Source organism: Porites lutea, chromosome 11 (assembly GCF_958299795.1).
Source record: "Porites lutea chromosome 11, jaPorLute2.1, whole genome shotgun sequence".
Lineage (NCBI taxonomy): Eukaryota > Metazoa > Cnidaria > Anthozoa > Scleractinia > Poritidae > Porites > Porites lutea.
In genome coordinates, this window is record NC_133211.1 from 20,930,425 (window position 1) to 20,957,871 (window position 27,447).

Sequence of the window (27,447 nt, forward strand, 5' to 3'; positions counted from 1 at the left end):
AGACAATTTTGGTTGGTGTTTTTGAACGCAGATGTATCTCGGCGTCACTTTAAAACTGGATTTCAAGTCCTCTGTAGCGTTTTTCCCCCAGTCTCTCTCTTCGCTCCCTTCCCCCTCCCCCCTCATTCCTTTTTTTTTTCTTTGCTCTCGTCCCAACTTTCTCGACGAACTCGCGCGGAAACGCTTGCTATGCAGGCTAGCACGTTACCAACTCGACGGTTTAGAGCAATTGAACTATGCTAATTAACTAGACGTCGTTATTGTGGGTAACATAATTAAATCTGAAGTAATTATCATAGAAACACTCTTGTCACTGGACCCTTACTGGTCTTTTGTTCTCGTTTGACGGATAGCGAGATGGGTACAATCAAAAGCCATACCTATGGGTCTTGGTACAATACAAATGAAAGAGTGGATTTCCTTGTCGCATAACTTTTTCGCGCGTTGCTATAAAACAAAGGAAAAAATGACTTTGTCCTTCAGTATGCTTTTTTTATAATAGAGATCTCAGAACGATCTTCAAGTTTGTCCATTTCGTCCAGTTAATGAATAAAAGGTTACGTTTCTAAAGAAACTGCAGTGTTTCGTCGTGAGTGGGGGGAGGGAAACACAAAATTTGGTTGGATCCCCAGCAGGGGCACGCACAGAAAGTATCTTGGATAGGAAAAGGATATACATTTACTACAGAGGCTTTTCTGACAAAGGCTAAGAGTTCGGAAGGCACCCGGCCAGGGAGCAGATTTCCAACATAAAGAACCTCAAGGTCGATTCCGAGGACCTCTGCGTCCGTAACCGCAAAAATTGTCTCCCCGTGAAGTTGACAAACTACATGGGTAGGGTTACTGTGGAGCAGACCCGGTTGACCTTAGTCTCCTTCGCAGCCGTTTTTAGGCTCGTCACGCAACACTCCTCCGAGGGAGTGTTGCGTGACGAGCCTAAAAAAAGCTGTGAAGGAGACAAGGTTGACCCAGGTTGACCCCTGTATGAGACAATCTCCCTCACAAGGTGGTCACGAGTTGTCACTTAACAGCAAATTTTCTACCACGTGACGTGTTTAGTCATTACTTTAATTACAGGTAATTTGCATCGTCACAATTGAAGCTGCGTTTGTGGCAACAGCGTCTTGATCTTGGCTGGTTCATTTTTGCCCAAAGTAGCGTGAAAATGTCAATTGTTTCGTTTCTAATGCTTTACTCAACAGTTTTGGTGACAGCCGCTGTTGCTGCAAAGCTATCGAAGCTTCATTATTTACCCGAGACGGACATGAATGTGGTAAGTACATAATGGTTTTAGTCCAGTCATGGTTGCATGCTTATAGACAAAACTGAGCTGTCTTTTCTTTAATAACCGATAAGTGCGTCACAAAATCTTCAATACCTACCCTCATTTATGAGTATACTTAATAAACTAAAGCACCCTTTAGTAAATGCTAATTGTGGTTTCTATTTATGAACAATAGACATACGACTGAAATGCATGATGAATACATATTTCATGACTGCGGCAAACTAATGTTAAACGGTCAAGTTTCGCTCTACGCTATTTTGAATCTTCTCACTCTTTCTTCTGGCAATTATTTAAAATGCTTTGTTGTGGAAAATGTTCCAAATATGCGATGAAGATTCGGCATTTTTGCGTTTTGGGGGAAAACAAAATAGCTGAATGAAAGTAATTTGCCTTCAAACAAATAAGTGTTTCGGTCAACACCTAAACATGAACAATTATGACGCTTACAGCCATGTAACGAACACTGAGGCCCTAAAGGTTAAAACGGACAGAGAAAAGTTGGCTCTGTCCTTGTAGTTATCTGAACAAATAATAACCTTTGCGCTTTGAAAATGAAAGGCGAAGCTAAAACGTCGATGACGTAATTGCCTACAGGTAACGCCAGTGGTATCCCTGAACTTATGCATACTGGCAGGCTGCACTGCTGCTGAACTAACTTGATTTTTGTTATGAAGCGTTGAAACTGATTTAAATTTTTTTTCACCAATTTGATTTGTGAATTAGTTGCAACCTGTAAAATATAACGACTCACTAATATTGTAACTCACTCATAGAGTAAACGTCGCAACGGAAAGCGGACTGCCAGCAGTCGTTTTATTTCCTCAATTGAGGCACGTGAGCTGACTGATGATTATGGAGTTAAATCTCTCGGTTTTGCTCTCGTTTCTTTGTTCTGCCCTCGGATTTTTCGCGTTTTTAAAGAAACTAGTCAAAGAGAAGACTGGTCAAAGTCCTTACTCGAAAAGTGGTTCTTGCAGAATGGGCTTTTCAGGCAGTGACGCGAAGAAAGGGACTTTAAGATCTGACAACGCGATGGCAACGAGAACGTAAAAGAAATAGGTTTAGAGGGAAAAACAACAACTGTACACGTGAACCATACCTTTTTGTAAATTTATTTGCCGTTTTTGCATAACTACGACGTGAAATTGCTTACCATTATCGCATTTTATGGAGGACGTAAACAAGCGACGACGAAATTTTATTTCTCTTTCTCAACTTGGATAGGGATCCTAGTAATTCAACTCCAGGGGGGTTCTCCTACTTTGAACTATAAAAGTAAATGGGTAGGAATAATCGCGATAAACACTGGAAGAAAGTAAATTCACTTTTTATGCGACGTTTTCGCTGCCATCGCGTCGTCGGATCGTAAATCCCTTATTTTAGCCAAGTCACGCAACCCCGAGAGTTTTGGGCTAAATCTATAGATTATTTTTAATGTTGCGACAACATCTGGCTCCAAAATCGACAGCAACAGCGACAACAAAACAAAAAACAAAGGTTATTTAGAAAATGTGACGCTCTGCATTTCCAAGAACTGTTAAGACTTTCGTCCTTTAAGTGACTGTGTCGAAGTGGAAGTTGGATATGTTGGGTTTTGAGGAGAGGGGGAGTGCCAGAATAAAACCTCTTGGAGAAGAGAACCCAGGCAGCTTTGCTTTGGTGAGAAGATGATTGCTCTTATCAGTGCGCCAGCTCTTCTCCCCACACATTCCACATGGAACCTGTCAGATTCTCTCAGTCGACTAACAAATACTAAAAACCTTGTCTTGTTCAGAGACCTCTAAAGTCAGATTGAGTATGAGTAATTGTGTAAACCAAGCTCGTGTCGCTTGACCTCCACTTATATAAGGCGAATTTGTTTCGAATTTTTACTTGTCTCATATGAAATCCCATAAATCGTTACCTACACTGTGCAAAATTTCTAAATATATTAATTTTCCGAACAAGCACCCTCACATAGTGATAGTTCAAAAAGGCCCGCAGAGTTTAGAGAAGAAATACTGACATCGCGATCAATTCTCTCCTCTTTTAATATTTTGCAGACCCAAATCATCCGTTACAATGGGTATCCTGCCGAGGAGTACAGCGTTGTTACAGATGATGGTTACATTATTTACATACAGAGGATACCATCAGGAAGAAATCAGGATCCCAGCAGCGGTCCAAAGCCAGTGATATTCCTCCAGCACGGTCTCCTTTGCTCCTCGTCCAATTGGGTCGTTAATTTACCGAATGAGGGTTTTGCTTTCATCCTGGCTGACGCAGGATTCGACGTTTGGTTGGGGAATGTAAGAGGAAATACGTACGGTCTTCGCCATGTAAAGTACCCGGTGCATTCTGATGAGTTTTGGAATTTTAGGTCAGACAGTCGCCCACTTTTTAACATATGTCGCGTAAGCTAGGGTTAATCGGGCTACAAAAGCGTGCCAATTGTTTCGAAGCATTGGTGCAAAACGCGCGAAAGTGATGTTGCGCGTTTTATCATCCACGTTCAAACCGGTCGTGCAAGTTGCGACAAATCTGGTTGCTGCAAGTTGCGTGAATAACTGACTTCTGATTGGATGAAATAAGGCGGGAGTCACGCCATACACGGGAGTTGCAAAACAAGTTTGCCATGGGCCGTTAAAACGCGCATCATGTACAAATTTTGGTGCAAAAAGTAAAGCTACTCTTCTTTCTGCAACAACTTTTCCAAACCTGCAACAACCTGATTTGTTGCAAGACAGGTTAAGGTCGTGGGTGGTAAAACGCTCAACATCGCTATTGAACTCGTTTAGTAGCCTGCGTAGCATGGCGGTTTTGGTTGGGCGCGTTAAGTAATAAAGGCGGGCGAGGGCAAAGAAACCGCGAGGAGATTGGGGCGGGTTAGGGTTAGGGTTAGGCTCGACAAAACCGCCATGCTACGCAGGCTACTCGTTTAGCAGCAATGTTGCAAAATAAGTTGTACATTTTTTGCTGTCCGTTACCATACGTTTAGTTATAGCTGGCTTGTGAGGCGGGCTAAGAGGAACTGTGATGTGAGGCCGCGAGTAAGCTCTTCGTTTGGGGACTTTTTCAAGTTCTATGGCGGCTCACTACAAATACGACTCGTCGTGAATAGCTTGCTCTCAGGCTACTGTTTTGTTGGTCGTTGAGTCACAGTAGATCAGGAGTACGCGTGGGGGGCGAGCGGCGAAGGCGCGAGGAACGATGGCGGAAGCTTTTTCCGCTCTCCGCCCACATCTCTCCTCCTTTTTACCATTAATTTGCAAATTTTACTTTTACACTCGCCGCGCGTGGCTCTGAGGAAAAAAGGACGACCGCTTGCGGTCTATAGGTATTAGGGACCTTACGAAACTACGACGGCGACTGCAAGGAGAACGTGAAAAAAACAATAGTTTTAACGAGCAAAACAACAACTCTGCACGTGCATCACGCTTTTTTGTACATTTCTTTGCTGTGTCTGCACAACAACGACGTGAAATGACCACACTTTAAGTTTACTTGAGTACGGGAACGACAAGGCGATAACTTCTACCATCTCTGTCTGAACTCGGGCGCAGCCCCCTCTCTTCAGCTCCAACCAAAATTCCCTTCTTTTAAGTAACAGGGCGAATCGGGATAATGGCGAAAACGTCTAAAATGATGCGAAGTCCATTTTTCAACGACGTTTTCATGGACGTCGCCGTTGTCGGATCGTAAGGTCCCTATTGTAACGACGAGCCCCCAGTAAATGGCTATACATATACTGCTATTTACTACTCAACTTCGAGAAGGGCCATCTCCCCAAGTTCTTTTCAGGAAAACGTTGAGCAGGCGTATTCATTACTCAACGAAATGTTCCAACCGTTAAGCGGCCCACCTTACACAGACTTGGTAATAAATGGATAAAAGTACAAGAGAAATTGCAGTTATAAAATGTTTGTTAATCTTGTAGCTGGGATGAGATGGCAAGCCAAGACCTTCCCGCCGTGTTGAACTTTGTTACAAACAAAACATCACAGTCCTCGATATATTACGCTGCCCATTCACAAGGAACCACGATGGCTTTTGCCGAGTTTTCCAGGAATAAAGAATTAGCGAAAAAAGTGAAGAAGTTCTTTGCTATGGGACCCGTGGCCACTGTGGGCCATATGGAGAGTCCTATTAAATATCTTGCTGATGCGATAGACGAAATAGAGGTATGATGTTAGATGAACACCGTAGGCATGTAACCCTGTAGTGTAGACCTCTGTTCCAATGCTTAATGCAGGGGTTTTCGTGAGAAACAATCTAAATTTACCTCCTAATTTTGCGGGAAAAAAACTGATACACAAGCAACAGGTTTAGATTAACTTTGCAAGTGCATCATACTCCTTTGTACATTTCTTAGCCTTCGATGAACCACTGGAAACGGAAATTTCTCTTCAGGTTTTTATGGAGGACTCGGACCCTCTTGTACCTTCCTTTAAAATTCAGCTCCACGAAAATCCGCCAACATTTGACAAATTGAAGAGATGGAATAAGAGCCTGAAAGCCATAACCCATAAGTTATCTTTCTCAATTTGGATATGGTTCTCAAGCCCCGTGCAAACGGACGCAACAGTGTTGGCTAACAACTCCCACTTTGACTCTGAAGATGACTACCGCACAGGTTGTCGAAACCTCAGTCACTGTCAACAACAACAGTCCTATTCAGGACTACGTTCACCCGGCCGATCAAACTCAACCATCTTTTGAAACTCCCAACATTGTTAGGTTTTATATGTTGCGTCCATTTGCACACCCTGTTGCATGTTGTTGGATGTTGTTGGAAGTTGTTACGCAAAGTTTGAAACCGGTCAAACTATTAGCTCCGCTCCGTGCAAACGGACGCAACAACTCTTAACATTGCGATGTCCGTTTGCACGTAGCTTTATGAGTTCAGCTCCAGGCCCCAGTTGTTCAAAAGGTGATAGCGCTATCCACTGGATAAATCTCTGTCCAGTGGATAGCGTAATTGGTTTTCTAATACTTATCCACTAGATTGTGATTTATCCGATGGATAGCCCTATCCAACGTTTAAACAACCCGGGCCAGGAGCGTTCGAGTTAGTGAGAGCCTCTGTATGGATACCTGCGGTCGACGATTTCGTCTCGCCTTTTCCATCAAGTCGTCGGTTTTCTCATCAGGCGAACTGATCGTCGCATCACAAGAATTGTTTTGCATGGTAACGCTACTAGCGAGCTCAGCGCAACCACGACGATGATGGAAACGAGAAAAAAGCAAAACAAAAACTGAACGTTGTTACGTTCAGTTTTTGTTTTGCTTTTTTCAGTGGTAGGTTTCTTTGCCGTCATTGTACGATTAACGTTGTCAAACTTGGTTAAAATCAATGGCGATCGTCGCGACTTCGATTTCTTGGGAAATACCCATAGAGGCTCACGTGAGTTGCAGGCAGAATAATCGCGATGAAGATTGAAGAACGCGAATTCACTTTTTAAGCTTCGTTTTTTGCTGCCATCGCATTCTTCGGATCTTAAGATCCCTATTAATTATTTTAAGGTGCGTACCTTTAAAACATGGAAAATCTTCTTAATTGTATTCTTTCTTTTTTATGCAGATTTTGTTTGAGCTTTTGGGCGTTCGTGATTTTCTACCATCTGATGTCATTATTCATTGGTTGGCTAAGCATGTTTGCTCAGATAAAGAATTGGAAACGTTCTGCTCAGACATAATTTTTATCATCTGTGGCTTTGATAAGAAACAGCTGAATGAGGTAAGTAATACTGAGTCAATAAAAAGATAAATCTCATCCGATTGAAGAAATATAATAAAGCTATTCCAATTAACGCTAGGCTGATTTCGCAAGCTATAAAGTTGTACGAGAAAAAGGTCACCCTTGGTCACCAATGATGGCATTTCATCGATTGCTTGTCAGGTTGAGTTGTAGCAAGTATGTTCAAATTCAAATCGTAACACTCTCTTTGCGTTATTCTAAGCGCGCTAAGTTTACACATTGTCGCGCGCGCAAACAGTTTCAAATTTAATATTTTCGTACATGTCTGTAAACCCAGTGGGTAATCAAGACCCAAACCACAAAGAACTTTTGATTGTGGGACTCATCCCTCGTAGTCCTTTATCCCACAAATATTAACTGACATTATTATAGAGGGTTCTGTAATTTGCAAAATGTCTATGTCCGTTCAACGTTTTTCAGGTGATATTTTACTGTCCATCATCCGCCCACAGCACTATACTCATTTGTAACCTCTAGTGTTAAGGTTTTTTTTGTTTGCTTTAATGACAGACTCGACTTCCAATATATTATACACACACGCCAGCTGGAACGTCAGTCAGGAACATAGTTCACTTTGCGCAGGTAAGGTCACTGATTTGAGCTTAATGCCTGCCGATCTATCCGCACCGAGTATCCTAACATGCAGTTAGGCACGATTTCTTATGCCATTTTAATCACATCTTTCTCTGTAATTAGATGTACAAATCCAAGAAATTCCAGATGTATGATTACGGAAGTTCAAAGGAAAACAAGAAGCACTATGGGCAGGTATGCTTCATAAAGAGAGGAATAAACCGAAAAGCTCGGTTTCTTCTTCATGAAGTATTAAAAAAGACGTTACTGAGAGGCCAAAAAGGTCGAGTAGATCTGAAACACAACGGGTGCTAAAGATTGGTTTTTAAGGACTTGGACGAATATTAATCGGTGTAGGAACTTTTAAATTAAATAGCAAGTTTAGGACAATCACCAGATTGGTAGTAGGAGATTAATTGGGACTGCTGTGAACCTTGGTGTCGCGAGGTAATGAGTGTAGACGAACTTCTCTGAATCATGAGCGGCATTTGTCGTACCCGTAACACATTTTTGTTGCACGTTTGAGTCAAGTTCATCGCCCTTTTACGTGAATTTTCAAAACTAAAAGTAACCACTCTCCACAGTGAGAGCAGTATTGAATAGAGTAGACTTTACATTCAGCCAAAGTTGTCTTACACTCGCGTTACCTTGCGCAGACAGTTTAAAATCTTTTCCGACGTTTGTCTCTTTTAATATATTTAGTTTTAAAATGACCAGAAAGTGGCCAGGAAGCCTGCGGCTCGGCTTGCTTCAAACAGAATTCTTTCTCGGGAAAATTTCCATTGGCGAATGGGCCAAATTGTTCGTCAGGGACCTTGCTTGTACCTGATAAATTACCAAGAGAAGCAGACACATCAAGAACACTGCCTCTTTCTAACTTCTTTCATACCGTTTCTTTCTAGCCCACTCCACCTCAATACAATGCCTCAGACATGACAGTCCCCGTGGCTTTATACTGGGCACAGAATGACTGGCTTGCTGACCCCACAGACGTGAAAGCACTTCTTCCACTGCTACCAAATAAACTTTACAACAAACCCATCGAAAATTGGGACCATTTGGACTTCATCTGGGGAATGGACGCTGCTAAAATAGTATATGATGATATAATTAGAAATATTACGTCGGATTATATGGATGTGTTTAATCCCGGTTTTGAGCCTTAATATATTCAAGAAAAATCGCAAACGCTAAGTGTTCTCTGTATATTTTTAATAAAATAAGAATCGATTCATTATTCCAAAATAATAAGAAGTTATTTTAAAATTAAGATGCCGTGAAATGTGTCCGTTCAGTACAGTCACAGGAACCTAGTTAGTGACGGAAGCATCTGCTTAATACGTTTTTCCCATGATATACAGTCAATTCCCTTTATTGCGGACACCTCAAGGCAGAGTCCTCATTAGCGGGTGTCCCCAATAGCGAAAGTAAATTTTAGTTAAACGTCTGTAATATGTTTTCGCCGGGGATTTAGCTGCTGTCCGTTTTATTGAGGTGTCCTTTATAGCGGGTTGTGCGCAACGCGAGAGTCGACTGTGGTAAGAAAAGTTTGGGTAACATTGTGCCCGCTTCAGTAAAACAATAATTGGATTCGGCTTTAAAATGAAGTTCGTCTAATTAGCCAAACTGAGGTGTTGTTTCGAATTGTACTATGGGACTCTTTTTGGGGGACGCTATCGATTCAAGGTTGCACAGGAAACTGGGTGAAAATTCATCCCCCACAGCAACACCAGCCTAGTCCCAAGCGCAACCCGAAAAGAGTCCAATTATGTTTCACGCAAATACATGTTTGATCTTCATTTTTTACAAAAGAATTATTTGATAACGAGAAAATAGATATTGATGGCCATCAATTGTGAGAGGCACACTAAAAGCATGTCTTACTACCTACGCATGCGCAAGTGTAACGTTGATTCTTAGACTTGCAAGTAACTAACAGTCTGTATTGTTCTATCATGGTTGACGCACGTTTTAATGTACGTTCGGCAAATATATCAAAAGGTGTCACTTAGATCGGGCTATGTAACCCGATTGGTTTTCGAATCAAAGAAAACACAAACGTGGTAATGGTTTAGTTTGCGTGTCTTTGGCCTACTGCAAATTGATAACATTGATTTTTGGGCTAGCTTTCAACTCGTAATTGTATTGTCAAAAAAATATAAAAAGCAACATGCTTTGTTTTCCTTTCGAGAGAATGGCTTCAGTGATGTTTTTTTTTAGAGTTCGTATTAAGTTTGAGAATAGTTAGTTAATTTAAGCTCTGTTTTTAACCCAAAATTTGGAACTCAATCGCCCTTAAGTTTCTCCGCGATTCTTTTCTGTAATGCATATCATAGTGTGCATGTTTGTTGTGCTGAAATAAAGAAACCTGGAACTACGCCGCAAAAGATGGTTTCCCAAACTAAATCTTCGAAAAACCTTCCTCCCCTTATACTCACATACTGGTGTACTATGAATTCTGTACGTAGTATTGCGCTATGGTTGTTACTGGTAGCCGCGTAGCTGAGACATAGAGAGATCATTATCTCTCCCCTTTTGTAAACTGACTGTCACCTTGTGGTACGCCTTCAACGCGTAAGTTTGTAGATGAGCCTGTGCATATAATTTTTGCCCTTATTTTGCATAAAAGCAATGATTGGAATTTGAACTCGAATTATGACTCCAAAAAAAATTCAAGAACAGCACCTTTATTCTAACAGCAGTGTTTCGTGGTCATAATTTTTGCAACTGTGACTAGGAAGACGTTTTCCTGCACGAAAAGTTTTCAACCAACCAGTGATGTTCCTCACCGCTCCTTGTTGATCCGTAAGAGCTGTAGTCCACCTTTTCTGCCATAATATTCCTGTTTTTGTCACTTAGACCAGAATTTTCTGCCAGGAATTTGTTATTTGCTGGCATTTTCCCCTTAGAAACCTCCTGAACTTGTCGATTATCGTTGTTAGGGTAATTTACGCAGGCTTTTTTAACTGCAATCTGATCAAATATTTTGCTTGTCAATTTTCGTTTAGTTCCCTTGGCAACATTATCTTCAGTACTAGTTTGTCCTTGGTTGACATTTATCGAAGGTTTTGCTGCCGCTTTTGCTGCTTCCATAATTGTGTCAATGAAGCTTTTTTCTTGGGCTTCCAGCCAGTTTTCCTTTACACAAGTTCTTTGATAATCCGTGTTTCCACTGTAGTTTGGATTTGAACTGTTATGGTTGTGGAAGTAGTCTAGATCCTTTGAGGCTGTAGGCCGAGTCAGCACGGCTTTAACTTGGCTTTGAATTTTATTTCTATCAGCGAAAGGTTGGGTTTCTATGGAAACTGTACAATCCTTACGGAACTGGTGGGCTACATGACCGTGAGATGTTTCCCCAGCCCTTGTAAGCTTATTCGTTGCACCATCTTTTGTTCGTTTTGACTTAACACATGTCATTCTATTATCGCCGGCGTAAGGCTTAACCTGCTCACTGGTCTTCGCGTTGCATTTTGCTGATTTAATATCATAAAAGACAGAAGCTAAATCGAACGTTTGTGCGCCAGCACTAACTATGTTTGCATGACGAGTGGTGGGTTGTGTCTTTACTCTATTTTGGGTCTGTTTATCAGGCGCTCTGTAGTAAGTCTTACTTGGAGTGCTAGAACCTTGATTTTTCATGTTTATTGATTGTTTAGCGCAGCTACGGTTGTTTTTGTTCTTTAATGACAGCTTTTCTTTGAGTGGTCCGTTTATCTTCTTGCTATCACAAGAGATGACAGCCCTTTGGAAAACGTTACTCTGAGGCTGTAAATGAGCGGTTTCTTCTTCTGTGAGTTCAAAATTCCTTTGGTGTTGTTGCTCAGAAGTCTCATTCCATCCCTGATTTATGCCTGCTTTATTTTTAAAGATTTCCCTGTAATTACTTCTGGTACAGCCCTTGGAGCGCTTCCCTTTACTTTCAGTCTGCGTCATAGGAACATGAGCATTCCAAGGCCTCGTGTTTGTTTGGTCAGCGGTCATTATAAGTTTACGCTCGCTGTTGATCAATGGGAAAGCAGAATCTGAGCACGCCTCTGAGGAGTGAGCCACATCTGTATTTTCAAGTTCACCTTTTTGTTTCTTTAAAGAAATGTTCCCACTGAGATCTCCGCCGGATTTCGGTTTGAATCTCTTGACTTTTCCCTCATTACAAAAATAGCTTGCCTCTTTGAGTTTTTCAACCTTTCTTTTCTTTTGACTGTAAGGAAAACTTAGTTTGATAGAACAGTGATTCGTCTTTGGTCCGTTCGCTTCTTTTTTGAGGCCTTTTAAATTGTTATTTCTATTCATTCTTGCTTCTTTTCTTGTATTGTCCATACAGATGTTCTTCTTAAGACCTTTATCAGGTTTCTCTTTGCACATCTCTTTCCGAGGTCTATTCTCAACACTAGTACTAAGACACTCTTCTACGCCACCTTTTAGTTTCTGTGTCTTCTTCAACATCCCCTTTCCGCCGAAAAGCATTCCTAAGTTCTTCGCCTCCTTTTCCTTGTTACACAAGACATCGTAAGATGAACCAGCCTCTACCCAGTGTCTCATAACCATAATTTCGTCAGCCGTGTTGATTGATGAACGCTGTTTTTTATCAACGCAAGATATCGATGTATAGTTTTCATCGTCGGTCCCCTCGCCATGACAATGATACTGCATCATGCCGTATGTCTTTTCCTGATTTTGACGATTCTCTGTTGTTTGCCCATCCTCATGGTTTTTATTCATGGAATAACCAGGCTCCCTTCCAAAAAAAGTCATTTCATTGCCGTTTTCTTGTCTTTTATTTAAGCTGTATCTACGGCAAAGCTCACCTAGTGGAGCAGCAGTATTTGGCAAAAGTTTTGTTAAGAATTTTGATGTCTTGCTTTTACTTTGTTCACCGCTCTCAGGCAATTTTGGTTGCTGTTTTCGAAAGCAGATGTCTCTCGGCGTCAGTTTAAAACTGGATTTCAAGTCCTCTGTGGCGTTTTCCCCCAGTCTCTCAAATGAGAACTCTCCGAATTTTTTGGTACCATTCCCGGGTTCAGGATCTACTATGGAGCTTGTTTTATCAAAACACAAAACATATCCTATGTTGTTCCTATCAATTTCAGCGTTTCTAGAACAATCCAAAGCTTTTTTCTTTCCTTTCCCGATACCGCGTGCTTTAACAATAGGAGTTTCACATTCCGCATCAATTGCCATTTTTTGTAACTGAAATGAAAGAAAAGAAAAGCTCTTGCAATCTTGGTTATTTTTGCTAACGACTTTTTAAAATGATTATTGGGCTGCCTGTGGCAAAGCTTATTCTAGTTTTAGGTAGCAGGTCGTCTCCTACCAAAGACGAGAAATGCATGACTCATTCCCAAAGGAGGATGGAGTGGGGCTGACAATTCTGTATGGGGGCCAAGGGGATGGGTCATTTCAGATAACTAATCTGGTTAACCGACTTGGAACGAAAACAGTATTCTTGCGTGGAACTCATACCGATTAATCTGAAAAAATTCGATCAGGTAGAAACCTAAAGAAGCTCTTTAACTTGTTGTTGCCAAATCGGAGGGGCTTGGTAGGTCCGCAGTGCGTGGAACTGAATAATTTAAGTACCCTTTCATTTTGCTCTCTTTAATTATCAGCGCGTTACTCCGGTGAGACAATATATATGCGTATAGTTGCGGGCAAGTCCCAAATTTCCTTCCAGCGCCTTGGGTTTGCCACCTTTCCTGTTTAAACTAGAGCAACGTCAAGTGATTAGATGATTGTGTTTCACTGATCAAGTCTACTTCGATATCCTTACCTGTTTGTAAAGGATTTGATGCTTGGTGAGGTAGTAATAATGAATGCACTGAGCCACTGTCTGCAAAGTGCGAAGGATTGTCATGAGAAAACTAACAGCTCACTGAATGATTTAATAAATTTTGGTATCAGAAATGGCGTTGCATCAAATGGGTCTTGTCTTTGTAAAGATTGAATTTGTTTGTTCCTTTGCCAAACTGTATAAGGGCCTGTTTACATGAAGGTGGCGGACCCCAGGTAGGTGAGGTAACATGTGGCGGGTTACCCCACCTAACATGTAAACGTGATCACATTAAAATGAGAGATTATACGGACAAGCGGGTTACCCCACCTAAGCGGGTTACCTCACCTATCTCAGGTACCCCACCTCCATGTAAACAGGCCCTTAATCGCTTTACTGTAATGACGCAGACGTCTCACCTTGCCTGGCAAAGAATAAGCAATTTGAGTGAAATCTTTCCCGAACTTGATGAATCTGTGGAATTGAAAAGTCATCATCAATACTTTGTTGGGAATGTTTATCGGACATACTTGCGATCCTTTCAATTTACAATCCAAAGTCAAACTTTCTTCTTTACACTCTAAGGTGAGAAGATTTGTTTCAGCCTTAAACGGGACTAAAATACATTAATTGCACAGTTCTTTAGTGCTGATAATTGAATGAATAAATAAATTAAATGAATCCCAGGGAGGCAAGCGAATATAGGCCTGATTTTATTCAAATCTTGATCAAATGGCTCCATGGGAGTGAATCAAGTAGAACCATCTGTGTAAGAACCTGTTTAGCCTATAATTTGAGAAAGGTTCTTATTTTTTAGATCTTAAAAAACAATGTGTACACTAAGGCAAACAAGATCGAGTAAGTCAACATGTGATCAGTGCTTCAACGTACAATATTTTAATCGTCATTTTAACATTTTAACATAAATACTTATTTAGTATGATGCAGATTGTAACACGCGTTAAGCTATATTAATGTATTTTTTTCTTCAGAGAGAAAAACTTACAAAAGAACGTAAATAACCTAAATGTGTGCTATACTAATTACTACAACTAGGAGTTAGCGTAGCAAATCATGATCAGTACCTTCGAGTAAAGACATCTCTTTCTCGTTCGCTCCAGCTTGCAAGTACGTCCCTTTTTATGTTAATAGGAAGGTTTGATGATCGTTCTAAGAAATAAAACGTTTTGTTGTTATTCAATTTCCAAGATTGCATGTACGAATCTCTTCAAAATCAAGCCGATTGTTCAACGGGACAGATGAAATAAAATTGCGGGTGGCCTGCAAAACAAAAAACTGAAAAAAGCATTATTGTATGGCTACTCATAAAGAACCAACTCGTGGAAGAACTGTCATAAAACTCATTATTATGATTTTTCTGTTTCTAATACTCGTTTTAATGTTCTAACCTCTTCGTAAGCTGTTTTACACAGCTGCATTTTATTTATACTTTTCTAAAATATAGTAAATTTGATGCTTTTCTTCTCCTCGTCAATACTAGCTACGACGCACCTTTTGTAGAATTTTTCCCGCAGAACTGAGCCTCCAATGTTTTTTCTCCGCATCGTGGAAGCATGTCCTCGGGTATACAGTTGACCCTGAAATACTTTCGTGAAGAGAAAGTAAATGAAAAAGAAAACTAGTCAGCAGTCAGTTTTTAGTCTCATGCCTTCATTTTAGTGAAATTAGTATTGTTTGTACCATTATTTACTGTATTTAATATTTATTCATTCATCAATTTATTTATTTGTCTATTTTCTCTGAGATAAAAAATTTAATACGGCAAACTTATAATGACTGAAATCTGAACATACTGGCTAGAAAAAAAAAATGGACATTTAACTACGTTGTTTTCATTATAAAAAACTTACCATCCACTTTTTATGATATATATTCCAGCAAAACTGTGAATTAAACTTCTGAGAACTATGGAATAAAATGGAACGGAAATAACAAAAGAAGTGTTGTGCTAAATGAAATCATTGTAGATTGCATAGAAATTGAAAAAAACATTATAAAAAAGTTCCTTTGTCAGGTACAAAAAAAAACAATGTTTCTGTTTTTTTGTTACCTCAATCGGGTTTGACGTGTTCTCATAGTTTTTTACGCTACTGATAAGCAGTAAGCTGTGAATACTGCCCCAGAGGTTTGTCTTTTGTTGGGTTGATCTACTGAGACATGTACTGAGCTGAAGGACCGCGGAGACTTTGTGACGTCATAATAGAAAGTCAATTTCATTTCAATTGGTCGATTTATGCGCGCGCTTATGTGGTTGTTAGGCTGATTTTAATAGCAACAGAACGTGAACGTCAGTTGACGACGGCGCGCGCAAATCAAACAACTGGCTTGACCAATGGCAGAGCGGCAAATTGAGCACCGGAAGTCGTGTTTAGCCCTTTCCGCGCGCTTTCCCGTCGTCAACTGACGTTCCCGTCCTGTTGCTAAATCAGCCTGTTTTTAGAGTAAAAACGAACTCAACGAACACCCGCGTGGTGCGCTTAAACTCCTCAATTTAAACCCGTTGACCATTAAAAACTAGTAACGACTATTCAAAAAGTCTGTCGGTCTTTCCCTCTACGTGGCTTTAACTTTTAAGTCTTCTCCACTATGGATGAAACTGTTAGTGATACAGATTAAATTAACTAAGACTGACAGAGTGTCTTACTTAGATAGAAAAATTCCACGACCTTTCCCATATGTTGGTCCCAATTTCTCGATACGCTATAGTCATTCTTGACTCCTAGGAAAAACGATAAAAATTTATCAGGATGGAGATTCGCTGGTATTACTGAAACTGTGAACAAAGCTCAAAGTGGCAAGATTCTTTAGCTTAACCTTAAGTTTATTGAAAGTACCACGAATATTGTTCACATTTCGGAGGTTTACGACGCCTAATATCAAAATAAATTTGTTCCTGTAGTTTCTTCCTACGACCCATTTTTAATAATTTCCTTCTTGAAGTGTACTGATACTGTTCCTCTGGTTTGAAATGTGAGGTTTAAATTTGAACGCAGTTAAATTGAACGAGGGAAATCAGTACGAATGAAGAGCTAAGGTTATTTTTTTGACAGATTAACTTGAAGAACTCAACCTAAAATAACTTGATTTCTACTAAACGATTTCAAGTATCTGAGAACAGAGAAAAGTGGACGCCATTCTGAATCTGGTCATGTAGAAAATGGCGTAATGAAACTCTTTTTATTTCGTAATTTATTTTAAGAGTTAAGTTCCCTACAGCAACTTTTTTGATGCACCCCTTGGCTACATTCCCCAGGAGAAATACTACAGCGCGCGTGAAGTCGCGTATTGCGTGGAAAGGTGAGAGAACAAATATTTCAAAAGGGTCCCTAATTCTCTCTGACCTCCACTTGTCGCTTTTCCTCGCGGGAGGATAAGTCACATGTGTTCGCACATTTCCTTTACTGTACTGCAGTTGAGAAAAAAACTAAGGACTAATCGTAGTCTAGGAATGATCTCATGACTCTTATTTCCCCGCCGGCCAGTAATAATTGCCAATAATAATGAAAAGGGAAACTGGGCAGGATATTTAATTGCGGTGCAGATTTAAATTACTCTACGACTGGTGCCTGCTTTGTCGCACGTCCATATATGGTATATTTGGCAACTAAGCTTTGATCAGAACACCGTTATTACTCTATGATGTAATAACGCGCGTGAATCACGTATAAACATACAGGGTTGGCTTCCCAACGGAAGCAAAATGACTCAGGTTGACTCCCTCGGATCGTCTAGAGGTTGTCTCAAAAATACAGGATGACATTACGCCAAGCGTGAAATAAGCTCTTCAAACTCGAGTTCGACTTGTGGGTGGTGGTTGTGTAAAGAACTTGAGTTAACCTGTTGGCAAGAAATTACGCTGGGAAGTTCTGCACTGTGATATGCCTTATGGAAGATTGGTTATTGTGTGTCTTTTTACGGTTCTTGAACATTGGCATTTTATAGCGTGTTCGCCCGTTAATCGTAACCTCAGCAACTCGGAGCAAAGTCGCCAAACTGGCGTAGATTTGAGGAGTTTGCATTTTCCAAGAGAATATCATGCTACAGGTGTCTTGTCTCTTCCTACAAATAATATCAACGAACCGTTTGAAGTCTGGCATAGTCAAACTTACGACAAGAGCAGAATAGATTACTATCATGGTAAGCCGGAAAATACGATTTTTTTTCCTAACAGTGATAAAAAATTTTAAAGAAACTTCAGGGTATGTCTGTTTTTGGAGGATTTTTAGATCATTTGACGGATTATTTGTTGCGATTTAGACACGGTACCCGCATCATATTACAAAAATATCAAAGTTTATTTGTTGTTGTTAAGTACTCGTAAGAAAAATATTAAGAGATGAATCCAGCGGAGACTGACTTAGGATCACCCAGTGATAAAATTTCAAAAAATGAAAAAAACACATTAGAAGCTTGAGTACTTAAGTCTAGGCAATTTTTGGATTAAAAAATTGTCAAAAAGCAGAAAGTCATTTTTTAAAAAATAGTGCTTTATCACTGTGCCTGATAGACTGATGACATTTATTAATTTTTTGGCCTTTTTAATCTGAATAATGTAATACCATGGTCACGTGTCATGCTTCCAAACTTTGAACATGTCTTTTTAATCACTTACTGGTGTTAGGTGAGGTACAAACCTTTCAAAGAGGGGATCTAGGAAGACATGGCATGTTCTTTAAAATAGTTCCCAAATACTCTTACAAGAAGCACAAGAATCATCGCCATTACAAAGGCTGTTGGAAGAGGTATGGAAGCAAGTCTCGAAAGGCTAAGGCCCAGTCCATTCTGCCGTGCAACTCAGCTTGGCCGTTTAAGTCGAAGTTGGAAGACTTCAAGGTAAATGTTTTGCAGTTTAAGGTTACAGTTTCTACAGTTTGTTCCCCTCAACCATATTGCGCTTAGATATGTTGGTCGGTTGGCAACAAAAGTGAACAAAGCGGTCTTAATATAATTGAGGTACCAGCCTTACGATAATGAGCGATAAAAACAGATATGCTTGAATTAGCATTATAATTGAATGTGAGGTTCGACGCTTGATCCGCAACTACGACAACCTGAATATGAAAAACATGCAATGATAAAAAGTACTATATAGCTGGAATTGCAACTATGAGTTTTTTATTTTTCATTTGACAGTGCAAAAAAAAAGGAATTCCAAAACGAATCGTTCAATTTTGACCTGGTTGAAACTGTTCCGGACTAATTTAAGGTCGCTTTTAGGTCACTGGCGATCTGCACACAGCTAATACATCTTAGAGTGACATCCTGAAAGTCAACGCCAACATTTCAAATTACTTGCCTCATACAGCAGTATACGCTCTTGCTTTGAAACACTGAGGAAAGTCCAGTTCCTGCAAAACTTACAGTTTAGACTCACATCAAACACCGTTACTTGGCCTTATTTACTAAAATATCTTGCCTCTCTTCTTCTTTACCTAATTTTCCAGTACGTAGGAGATGCTACCATCGATGGCCAACTTTGCACTAAATGGGCTTATAACGTGACAGTGTTTGAACGTAACAATTCCTACGTATTTTACGCGACCAAGACAGTTCCACCCAAGCCAGTGTACTTTGAAATGAACGGCTACGACACTCTGTTAGTTTCCTATTACGACAAGTATGTTATCAAGTATCACAGCTTTGAGGAATGGGATTATGATCCTGATGATGACCCGGATGTTTTTGAAGTTCCACATCGTAAGTAATGGGAATGAGGCTAAGTTCCGGCCCAGCCTTCTCTTGGTGAAAAAGATGGTCACAATAGGCCACTTACATGATGACGTCATTTTGCTTCTACGACCAGAATCCTTCAGGGTTTTGCTTTCTTGTGCAAATAAGGGCTTTCGTTGTTTAAACCTCACCGGGAGTACAAAATTTAAAATATGAAAGACAACACGAAAAGGATTCTGGTCTTGATAGTAAAATGACGTCATCGAGCAAATGGCCTATTCAGTCTAATATTATACAGCGTTTTCACATGACGTGACATTCACCATATTAGGGAGTTTAAGCGACGATGACGGCGACGGCACCGAGAACGGCAAAAAGGCAATAGGTTAGATTAATAAAACAACAACTTTGCACGTACATCACGTTTTTTTTGTATTTGTTTCTAGCTGTCGTTGCACGACTACAACGTGAAATTGCCTAATTTCACGTTTGTTGAGAGCGGGAACACAAGACGACAACTTCCTTTTTCTTTTCCTGAACTTTGATACAGTCCTTCAGAATTCAACTCCAAAAAAATTTGCCCACATTTGACGAATGACACGAGATAGAATAAAACACTTTTTAAGTGTCCGACTCGTTTTCGTAGCCGTCGCCGTCATTGTTGCTTAAGCTCTCTATTGGTGTCCCAAAACTCAATAAATCGGCGGCCATAGTGATGTTCCAAAGCAGTCCTGTGGAAGCCTTTCTCTTATGTAATTAAATGTTCTTTTGTTCCAATAAATTTGCATAGCGGCTGGCAACGTAAGTAAAACGCTCCATTGCATTAGTTTTTAGCTTGTCGTATTTCAAACTCTCATGCTTTTTCTATCACTCACTAGCACTCACTTAAAACTTTTCCTCAACTCCATTTTGGATATGATATATATACCGAGAACACCTTAGGAAACTTCGTTATTGTTCTTGATTTTCACCTTAAGGTTTTTCTTTTTCATTTTAATATATATATGGCCAACAAATGAGGCAGACACTTAATGAGAATAATGGAATAAACCAATAGCTTAGATTCCGAATGAAGTCGGGTGGCCTTTACACAATCTTCCAACAGTCAGTTAAGCGAGAATAAGCTCTGAGTCTACAGGAAAAATTGTCAATGAAGGCCTTTTGTCAATCAGACATACTTTTGTGGATAATGGCAACTCGTTTGCCGTTAAACACCGACGTTGGTAAACACTCTTACTTCCACTTATTTATTCGTATCTAAGCTGATAATGAAAAACTCGTGACAAACAAAACTTTTATTGTTTTTCAAAGTGCATCATGACAAATGGTGCTGGAACATAGACAAGCGATCACGTGACAGCGATGGAGCTTCCACTTCCCTGAATCCCATGGGAGACGTCACTACGATTCATCACGAGGAAGACCCTGTAGATAAGGACTTCCATAAATTCCGAAGGAAACACAAAAAAGAATACACCGATAAAGTGGAGCACCAGAAAAGAAAACACATTTTTAGACATAATTTAAGGTATGTGAAATAGATATTGACCAAACAATGGCCACGTAAGAAGAATTTTTCACAAGAGCCTAGATTCTTGATACTACATAACAACGACTTGCCAACCACCTGATAGGGTAAAGTGTGGCTTCTGGTTTTCCCTTATCGTTTTTCTATGCTCGATGCAGCCATATGCATATGTCTCTAGGAATTCCAATTTCCTCGCAGGTTTGTTCTCCACATAAGTATCACAAAGGGGAAAAGCTAACTTCTGGTTGCTGATTCTTTCCTTCATTCTTATAAACTCACTTTTTAGCTTCGGAAGGTCACTGCTAGGTTCGGTTAAAGGTTTAAGAAACCCCTGAAGAAATCCTTAGAATAGTTTCTCTAAGTAGAGTTCTGGCCCTAAGAATCGTCCAATGTCAAAAGGGAATCCAAGACAGCCGTGGATTCTGGATACCATGCCGTGGATTTCGGATTCCTGGTACTGGATTTCTCATTCTTTGTCGGTGAAACTTGGATTCCGGATTCCCTGAGCTGTTTCCGGATTCCAGAGCCCACGATTCCAGACTCCACAAGTCAAAATTTACCGGATTCCGGAAACGGGATTGCCTTTAATGGGAGACTAAGAAGGTAGATTTTTGGCTGACATGGGCCCATTAATTTTTAATCGACTCACTATTTACTGTGAGCAACATGCGGATAATTTGCCTTTCGTTTCTCCTATTTCTTAGGTTTATTCGTTCAACGAACATGAAAGGAAATTTGTATCACCTAACTGTCAATCACTTTGCCGATATGACAGATTCTGAATTCCAAAGCCACAAAGGGCTTATGCCAGGGGATGGGGGCTATGGGTCACGTGACTTTGATGAGGATGATGACAAAGAAAATGAAGAGCCAGGAGATGGAGATAGTGGTGGTGATAACAGGAATGATGAGAAACGAAACAAAATAAAGAAATGCAGATACGGAAATGTTCCCGAGGAGCTAGATTGGAGAAAATATGGTAAGAGGAAGACGAAAGTTCCTCCGGATGAATATACGTTTCTGGGAAACTGCCCACCGACCCCTCCCCTAAGCCAATATTTTGCCCTAAGTGAGAAGTAAATCTTAATGTTGGCTCAGGAGGGGTAGGTGGGCATTTTCCCAGAAACGTATAATAACCCTCGTTGTATGGTTTATGTCCTTAATAAATAGATTTAGCCAAGGCCAAAAGCGAAGCTCTCGTGGGAACTTTTAAGAAAAAGACTTTTTAAAGTAGGGTTTTCTGAGCAAGTGATCACTTGAATGCCATAACTGGTCAGCGGAGAACACTTAAAAACACGTAACCTCATTGGGTTTGCACCTGAGCCCGTGATACAGGCAGGTGACACTGTTCAGCGGACACCCTAGTGGATCGTAACATGGAGTCCCATATCAAGTTAAACATGATAATAAGGCCATTTCCAAGCTCCCCCGGGCCTCTGTGTCAAAACTAGGGTAAGCGCTCAGCCTTTGATATGGAAATGATTTTTTCATTCTCATGCAAATAAAACTCATTTTCACATGAAAGGTTGTGAACTTTATAGCCTCGTTTTGAAAGTGATGGTTTTTGGAACTCGGAAGTGGCCTATTTGTATATGCCTTAGACTTTAAACATCCGCTTACATAACAAATATAGGATAGAACTGAAAATGGAGTAAGAGAAGATTAAAGCAAACTGGTCGCTATTCTTTGATTCTGCTTTCCGAGTAAAGGATACTTGCAATAACAATGAACATACTCAAGAACCGCTCGTGCAAAGAAAATTTCTGGACTCGCTTATGATCAATTAGTAAAAGCAGTTAGTAAATGAGGAAAAATTTCACAAAGGCGGTAGCCACCCATATCTGGAGCCTCACTTCTTTGTTATTGGCATAAAGGCGCAAAACTTCTTGTCCAGTAGAAAACCATCGTCTCAATTGAATCTAAGGAGCACGGGGTTAAGAAATGAGAGCACAAAGACATTCAGGGGCAAACAGTGGAGTTTACCATCAATCATCAAAAGACTAAATTAACCATCAGTCGTCTAATGTCTTGTTTTCATCAACTGTCTGGAAGAAGTTTATTTGCAAGCATCCTATATCATTTCTTTTTTTTTTCCAGTGGCAATTCGTACGCCACCCTTACACCAACTTGTATTTGCTATTCCTACCGGATTCTTTCAGCAGAAGTAAATTTGTGGCCATTGGTTTCGTTCCGTTTTCGGAATTAATGTACTCTATAGTCTATAAGTCCTTTGAAGTTTCTTCTCAAGAAATGTTCATGCAAGTGTATAAGTCTCTTCAATTTTTAAGGGGAAAAAAAGATTCGCTTGAGTGGGACTCGAACCCAAAACGTAGTGACTGCAGTTTACTGCCTAAACAAACTGACCAGTGAGGATTCGATGCTGATAAAGGGTTTGATTTGAAGTTGTATCTGCCCTAACCCTAAATAGAAACTAACCGTTTCGAGTCAATTCTTTAGCCTAATCACTATTCTCAGCAGGTCTTTATCCTAATCTGAGTGTGGTCTGACTCAGTGCTTAGCCCTGATAAGAGTTTTCAGAAGAATCCCGTATGAAAAGCAAATACAAGTCGGTGCACGAGTCCCGCGAGAATAGCCGCTTTTTTAAGTGCTCATTTCTTCTCCCAGGCGCAGTATTTCCCGCAAAAGGCCAAGCAACATGTGGATCATGTTGGGCATTTGCTGCAGCTGGAGCAGTAGAAGGAGCAAATTTTATTAAGGTATGTAGCAATATTAAAAATCAGTGCAGGTCGACAAAGTTGTATAATTATCAGGACTCCTAGTTTCATTAGGCAACTTAATATTGAATTCAAATTTCTTCAATGGTTCCTTTAAGAGGATAAAATTACCATTAGTGTTAAACACTATTATCAGTGGGGTCCTTTAAAAAATAAACAGGTCAGATAAAAAACAAAATAGGATACGATAGAAAGATGACTATATAGGATATTAAAATGATAAAAGACTAGCAGAATCCTTCAGTTTGTTGTTTCCTTGTGCACATTGGGGCTATTTTTTGAAACCACATCGGGATTGATAAATTTGAGCAAGAAAGCAAATACGAAATAAATTTTAGTAGTCGTAGACAAATGTCCGTTGTCAAATTAAATGTCCTCACTCTCCAAGTCAGGATTTTACCTTGCATGGCATGCAGAAACGATGAAACTGAATCCAAATTTGGTGCACAAAAAGACCTCATCGTCCTGACATTTTAAAGTATAACTATCATTTCAGTGAGTTACATGATGAGCCAAGTGACTATTTTTCTAAAATCTTAAATAAAAGGCCATTCCCGAGTTGCCCCAGCCTCTGTCAAAGCGAAGCTAAGTGTTACGCTATCGATATGAAATTGTTTTTTATTCTCAGAAATGTAAATAAACGTGATTTTCACAAGAAAGACTTTGCACGTGAAAAGCGAAGGATTTTGGAACTCGGAAATGGCCAATTGACGAATTGGAAACCGGTTTAAGAAATAAATTTCATATTATAAACTCTTCTTGTGAGTAATATTTAATACTTTGCCGAACACTTTATTTAATCATGTAAGTAAATTCTTCACCAATTCTCCACTATCTTTCATTTTGAATTTTTGTTTATGTGACGTATTTGCCTGTGTGATTTCTTGTGTTTTAGACTGGCAAACTAGTGGATTTATCGGAACAGCAACTCCTGGACTGTACTTGGGAAACACCGGGAGTTAAACATGGAAATAATGGATGCCTTGGAGGATGGACATGGAAAGCTTTTGCTTGGATTCACAAGTTTGGAATTGCTACCGCTAAAAGTTACGGACAATACAGGGGACAGGTTAGCTTGCTCTGTTACTCCTCAGGGGTAGTAATAGTAGACCTCTAGTCTGTTGTAATGGTCTCTACGGAGACAGGTAAGCTTGCTCTGTTACTCCTCAGGGGTAGTGGCAGTAGACTTTCAGTCTCTTGTTATGGTCACTACAGGGTTAGCTTACTCTGTTACTCCTCAGGAGTAGTGGCAGTAGACCTTCAGTCTCTTGTTATGGTCACTACAGGGGACAGGTTAGCTTGGTCTGTTACCCCTCAGGGGTAGTGGCAGTAGACGTTTAGTTTTTTGTTACAGGCACTACAGGAGACAGGTCAGCTTGTTTTGTTAATCCTCAGGGGTAGTGGCTGTAGACCTTTAGTCTTCTTGTTACGGACTCTACAGGGGACAGATTAGCTTACCCTGCATGTTACATCTCAGGGGTAGTGGCAGTGAGACCTTAAGTCTCTTGCAAACAAAGAACAACAGATCTCCGTGTGATATAAAAAACACAATACTGAAAAGGCTTTAAACCACTTCTGAGGCTGATATTTGTGTGTTCCTTGTTTGCCTTATAGGAAGGTTATTGCAAGACTAAAGGACTGAAAATCGGAGCAAAAATCACCAGTTACAGAAGAGTAAAGCGTTACAACAGAGAAGCGTTGAAGAAAGCTGTAGCTTACCATGGCCCAGCAACAATATCAATCAACGCCAATCCTAAAACATTAAAATTCTACAGCCACGGCATCTTAGATGATATAACTTGCAGTGAGTGACATTTTTTGTGGATACTATTTTTCACTCATGTCTCTATAATCTCCTTTCCCACATAACGTAAACTTCCGATTATTAGCCCTGGGCTTAAACAACTTTGCAACTTCGTAAGGGCTTATAAACGAGGGCGGGCTTATATTCTGAGAACTTATAATTGGAATAAAAAAGTGTTTCAAAACAAGCTACAGTGCTGATCAAAATATTTTTTGAATTTGACCGCTCTTTTAAGCTTCAAACGTCGTAAAAAGTCGATATCATTTCAATATACAAGCTCAGAGGTGCTTATATTCGGGGCGGGGGGAGGTTATAGCCGGATGTATTTTTTGTTTACTGGAAGATGGGTCTATAAATGTGAGGGGCTTGTAATCAATGGGTCAAGGCGGGTAGCCAATGATTCACAGGGAAAAAGAAAATCTCAACTCCTTTGCCCGTCAGAGGTAATTCGTGAGTCCAAAATACTAAAATACAATAGCAAATGTAGAAAGAATCCACTCTCCGAATGGATTCATCAAATCAAATCAAAAAAGGATTTTAAGGATTGATTCATTGCCCGTGTGGTCTTCGTTGGGTATGCCATCCGACAATTGTACTCGTGTCAGGCGGTTCCCTGGTGAGAACATAAAAAAATAACTCTATAGACCTGACAAAGCGGGTAAACAAGATGCGTATTCATAACGTTATTGGTGTTTATGTATCCTACACAAATAAATACGATACTTAATCAATGAAGGGTCTAACTGATCTGCATCATATTACTAAGGCCATCACCCCTTCGGCGCGGATTCTGGTCAATATTGCTTTTTATATTTCTGTTCGCAATAACAAATCAAGAAAATCTTAAATCAAAAATCTAATTCTAAAAAAGCTTACCCATAGTCAGGATTTAGCACAAGATAACCTGGTTCCGTATTTTCCCTGTCAGATAATAACACCGACCACGCTGTCCTCCTTATTGGATATGGACAGGAAAATGGAGTTCCTTATTGGTTGATAAAAAACTCTTGGTCCCGCAACTGGGGAGACCATGGATTTATAAAAATCAGGCACGGACTTTGTGGGGTAGAAAAGAGACCATTTGTTGTTCTTAACAAGGGTCGCAAAACGTTACCATGGCAACAAGAATTACGGGAGAAACAAAAACAGAGAGAGTTGCGTAGAGCCAAATTACCCAAACAATTAAAACCAGAATCAACAAAACACGAGGAAACTTATCGGAGTAAAATAGTGAGAAAAGATGCTATAGAGGATCCAGCTGATTTTAGCGACATTGAAGACGACTTTGACGAGTATCTGGATGACGAGGACAAATGGTGATGAACAACTGAAATAGAAACTGTGCAGTACAAACCATTACTTGGGAGAGCACATTTGAGAGTACATATTTAAAGCCAACGAAGATACGATATCTATCGACAAAGGAAGCTAGGAGCGAGTCTACTTCGTAATAAGGTTTTTGTACGGCAAATGGCTAACGGCAGAGATAACCACGTGACCATTTTCCCGCCTTTTACTACGTTTGCTGCGTGCTGTTCTTCGTTGCTTTTTTCGACATGAACTTTTACGATTTTATCGTTGTCAGATTCATAAACAGGTCGTATGACCATTTCTTCCGTTTGTCGCTTGTCGAAAAACTGATGCTTGTTACCTCTGATACGGAAAAAAAATATGTGTTATTGTTCAGATAAACAGAACCGACCGTTTTACTTCTCTCGTCCGCGGAGGCTCAAAGGGGCATGGGGCGAGTGCGGGCGCGAAAGTTGTTTGGTAAGCGGAAGAACCTTTCGGTTTTCGCCCCTGTACTCACTTTGTGCAGCGGAAATCCAATAACGCTTCATGGAACCTCTGCGGAAGAGAGATGACCTTCTCCGAGAGTAGCTAGCTAGTGGCTTATTGTAACCAGTAGCTATATAACACTGTCAAAATATTTGATGACAATTTAGTTTTGATATAAAACTAGCAGCTTAGTTGTGAAAAATAAACAAGCTCAGTTCTTTCTTACGGTTTGCTCTCCTAATGTAATGTCCGCAAACTACCCCTGCTAGAGGTCACAATTGCGGAATTAAGCTATTTAAACGCACGATGGTTTACAAAAAGAGGCCCTGTTGTGCTCAAATTCCGATCAGCGACAGACCCTCAGACAGCAGCATAGGAAAAGTGAAATGGCAACAAACGACACAAAGATGGATAGAAACTGTAACAGCGACCCGAAGTAAGTAATATATAACAATTATTTACCTCAGTGTCGGTGGCTAGTGATTTCGGAAACAGCTTGCTTGATTAGTTGTGAAATTTCTTTGTTTGTTACGGCAGCAAACCGGG

General features: G+C 40.1%; 2 protein-coding genes and 2 long non-coding RNA genes across 5 annotated transcripts; 2 read left to right on the forward strand and 2 right to left on the reverse strand.

The window, feature by feature from the left end:
- The first annotated feature begins 1,064 nt into the window (after positions 1-1,064).
- Positions 1,065-9,984, forward strand: LOC140952052 (lysosomal acid lipase/cholesteryl ester hydrolase-like). 2 transcript variants are annotated; one of them, XM_073401462.1, is made up of 7 exons: positions 1,065-1,272; positions 3,330-3,646; positions 5,204-5,447; positions 6,848-7,003; positions 7,535-7,606; positions 7,721-7,792; positions 8,500-9,984. In XM_073401462.1, the coding sequence occupies exons 1-7, from the start codon at positions 1,165-1,167 to the stop codon at positions 8,761-8,763; spliced, it is 1,233 nt and encodes a 410-aa protein (XP_073257563.1). In that variant the 5' UTR covers positions 1,065-1,164; the 3' UTR covers positions 8,764-9,984. The 2 variants fall into 2 exon arrangements, with proteins under 2 accessions (XP_073257563.1, XP_073257564.1); XM_073401463.1 differs by lacking the exon at positions 7,535-7,606.
- Positions 9,985-12,665: 2,681 nt separating this feature from the next.
- On the reverse strand, positions 12,666-13,840 carry LOC140952654 (uncharacterized). The gene is made up of 3 exons (XR_012167375.1): positions 13,784-13,840; positions 13,365-13,424; positions 12,666-12,784 (listed from the first exon to the last, which is right to left on the reverse strand). It is a non-coding gene; the product is annotated as an uncharacterized lncRNA (long non-coding RNA).
- Positions 13,841-14,904: 1,064 nt separating this feature from the next.
- LOC140952699 (uncharacterized) lies at positions 14,905-15,551 on the reverse strand. Its single transcript, XR_012167380.1, has 3 exons — positions 15,436-15,551; positions 15,236-15,290; positions 14,905-14,970 (listed from the first exon to the last, which is right to left on the reverse strand). It is a non-coding gene; the product is annotated as an uncharacterized lncRNA (long non-coding RNA).
- Positions 15,552-17,062: 1,511 nt separating this feature from the next.
- LOC140952082 (counting factor associated protein D-like) lies at positions 17,063-27,126 on the forward strand. Its single transcript, XM_073401501.1, has 9 exons — positions 17,063-17,522; positions 18,007-18,218; positions 18,830-19,082; positions 20,367-20,583; positions 21,288-21,562; positions 23,209-23,300; positions 24,214-24,387; positions 24,933-25,122; positions 26,051-27,126. Exons 1-9 carry the CDS (start codon positions 17,264-17,266, stop codon positions 26,440-26,442), a joined length of 2,064 nt encoding a protein of 687 aa, XP_073257602.1. The 5' UTR covers positions 17,063-17,263; the 3' UTR covers positions 26,443-27,126.
- The last annotated feature ends 321 nt before the right edge of the window (positions 27,127-27,447 follow it).

Coding starts and splice junctions, on each gene's coding strand:
- LOC140952052 (XM_073401462.1), top strand. CDS start 1,165: ATGTCAATTGTTTCGTTTCTAATGCTTTACTCAACAGTTTTGGTGACA. Junction 3,647..5,203: donor GATGAGTTTTGGAATTTTAG/GTCAGACAGTCG, acceptor TTAATCTTGTAG/CTGGGATGAGATGGCAAGCC. Junction 7,607..7,720: donor ACATAGTTCACTTTGCGCAG/GTAAGGTCACTG, acceptor CTCTGTAATTAG/ATGTACAAATCCAAGAAATT.
- LOC140952082 (XM_073401501.1), top strand. CDS start 17,264: ATGCCTTATGGAAGATTGGTTATTGTGTGTCTTTTTACGGTTCTTGAA. Junction 19,083..20,366: donor TGTTTTTGAAGTTCCACATC/GTAAGTAATGGG, acceptor TGTTTTTCAAAG/TGCATCATGACAAATGGTGC. Junction 23,301..24,213: donor AAGGAGCAAATTTTATTAAG/GTATGTAGCAAT, acceptor CTTGTGTTTTAG/ACTGGCAAACTAGTGGATTT.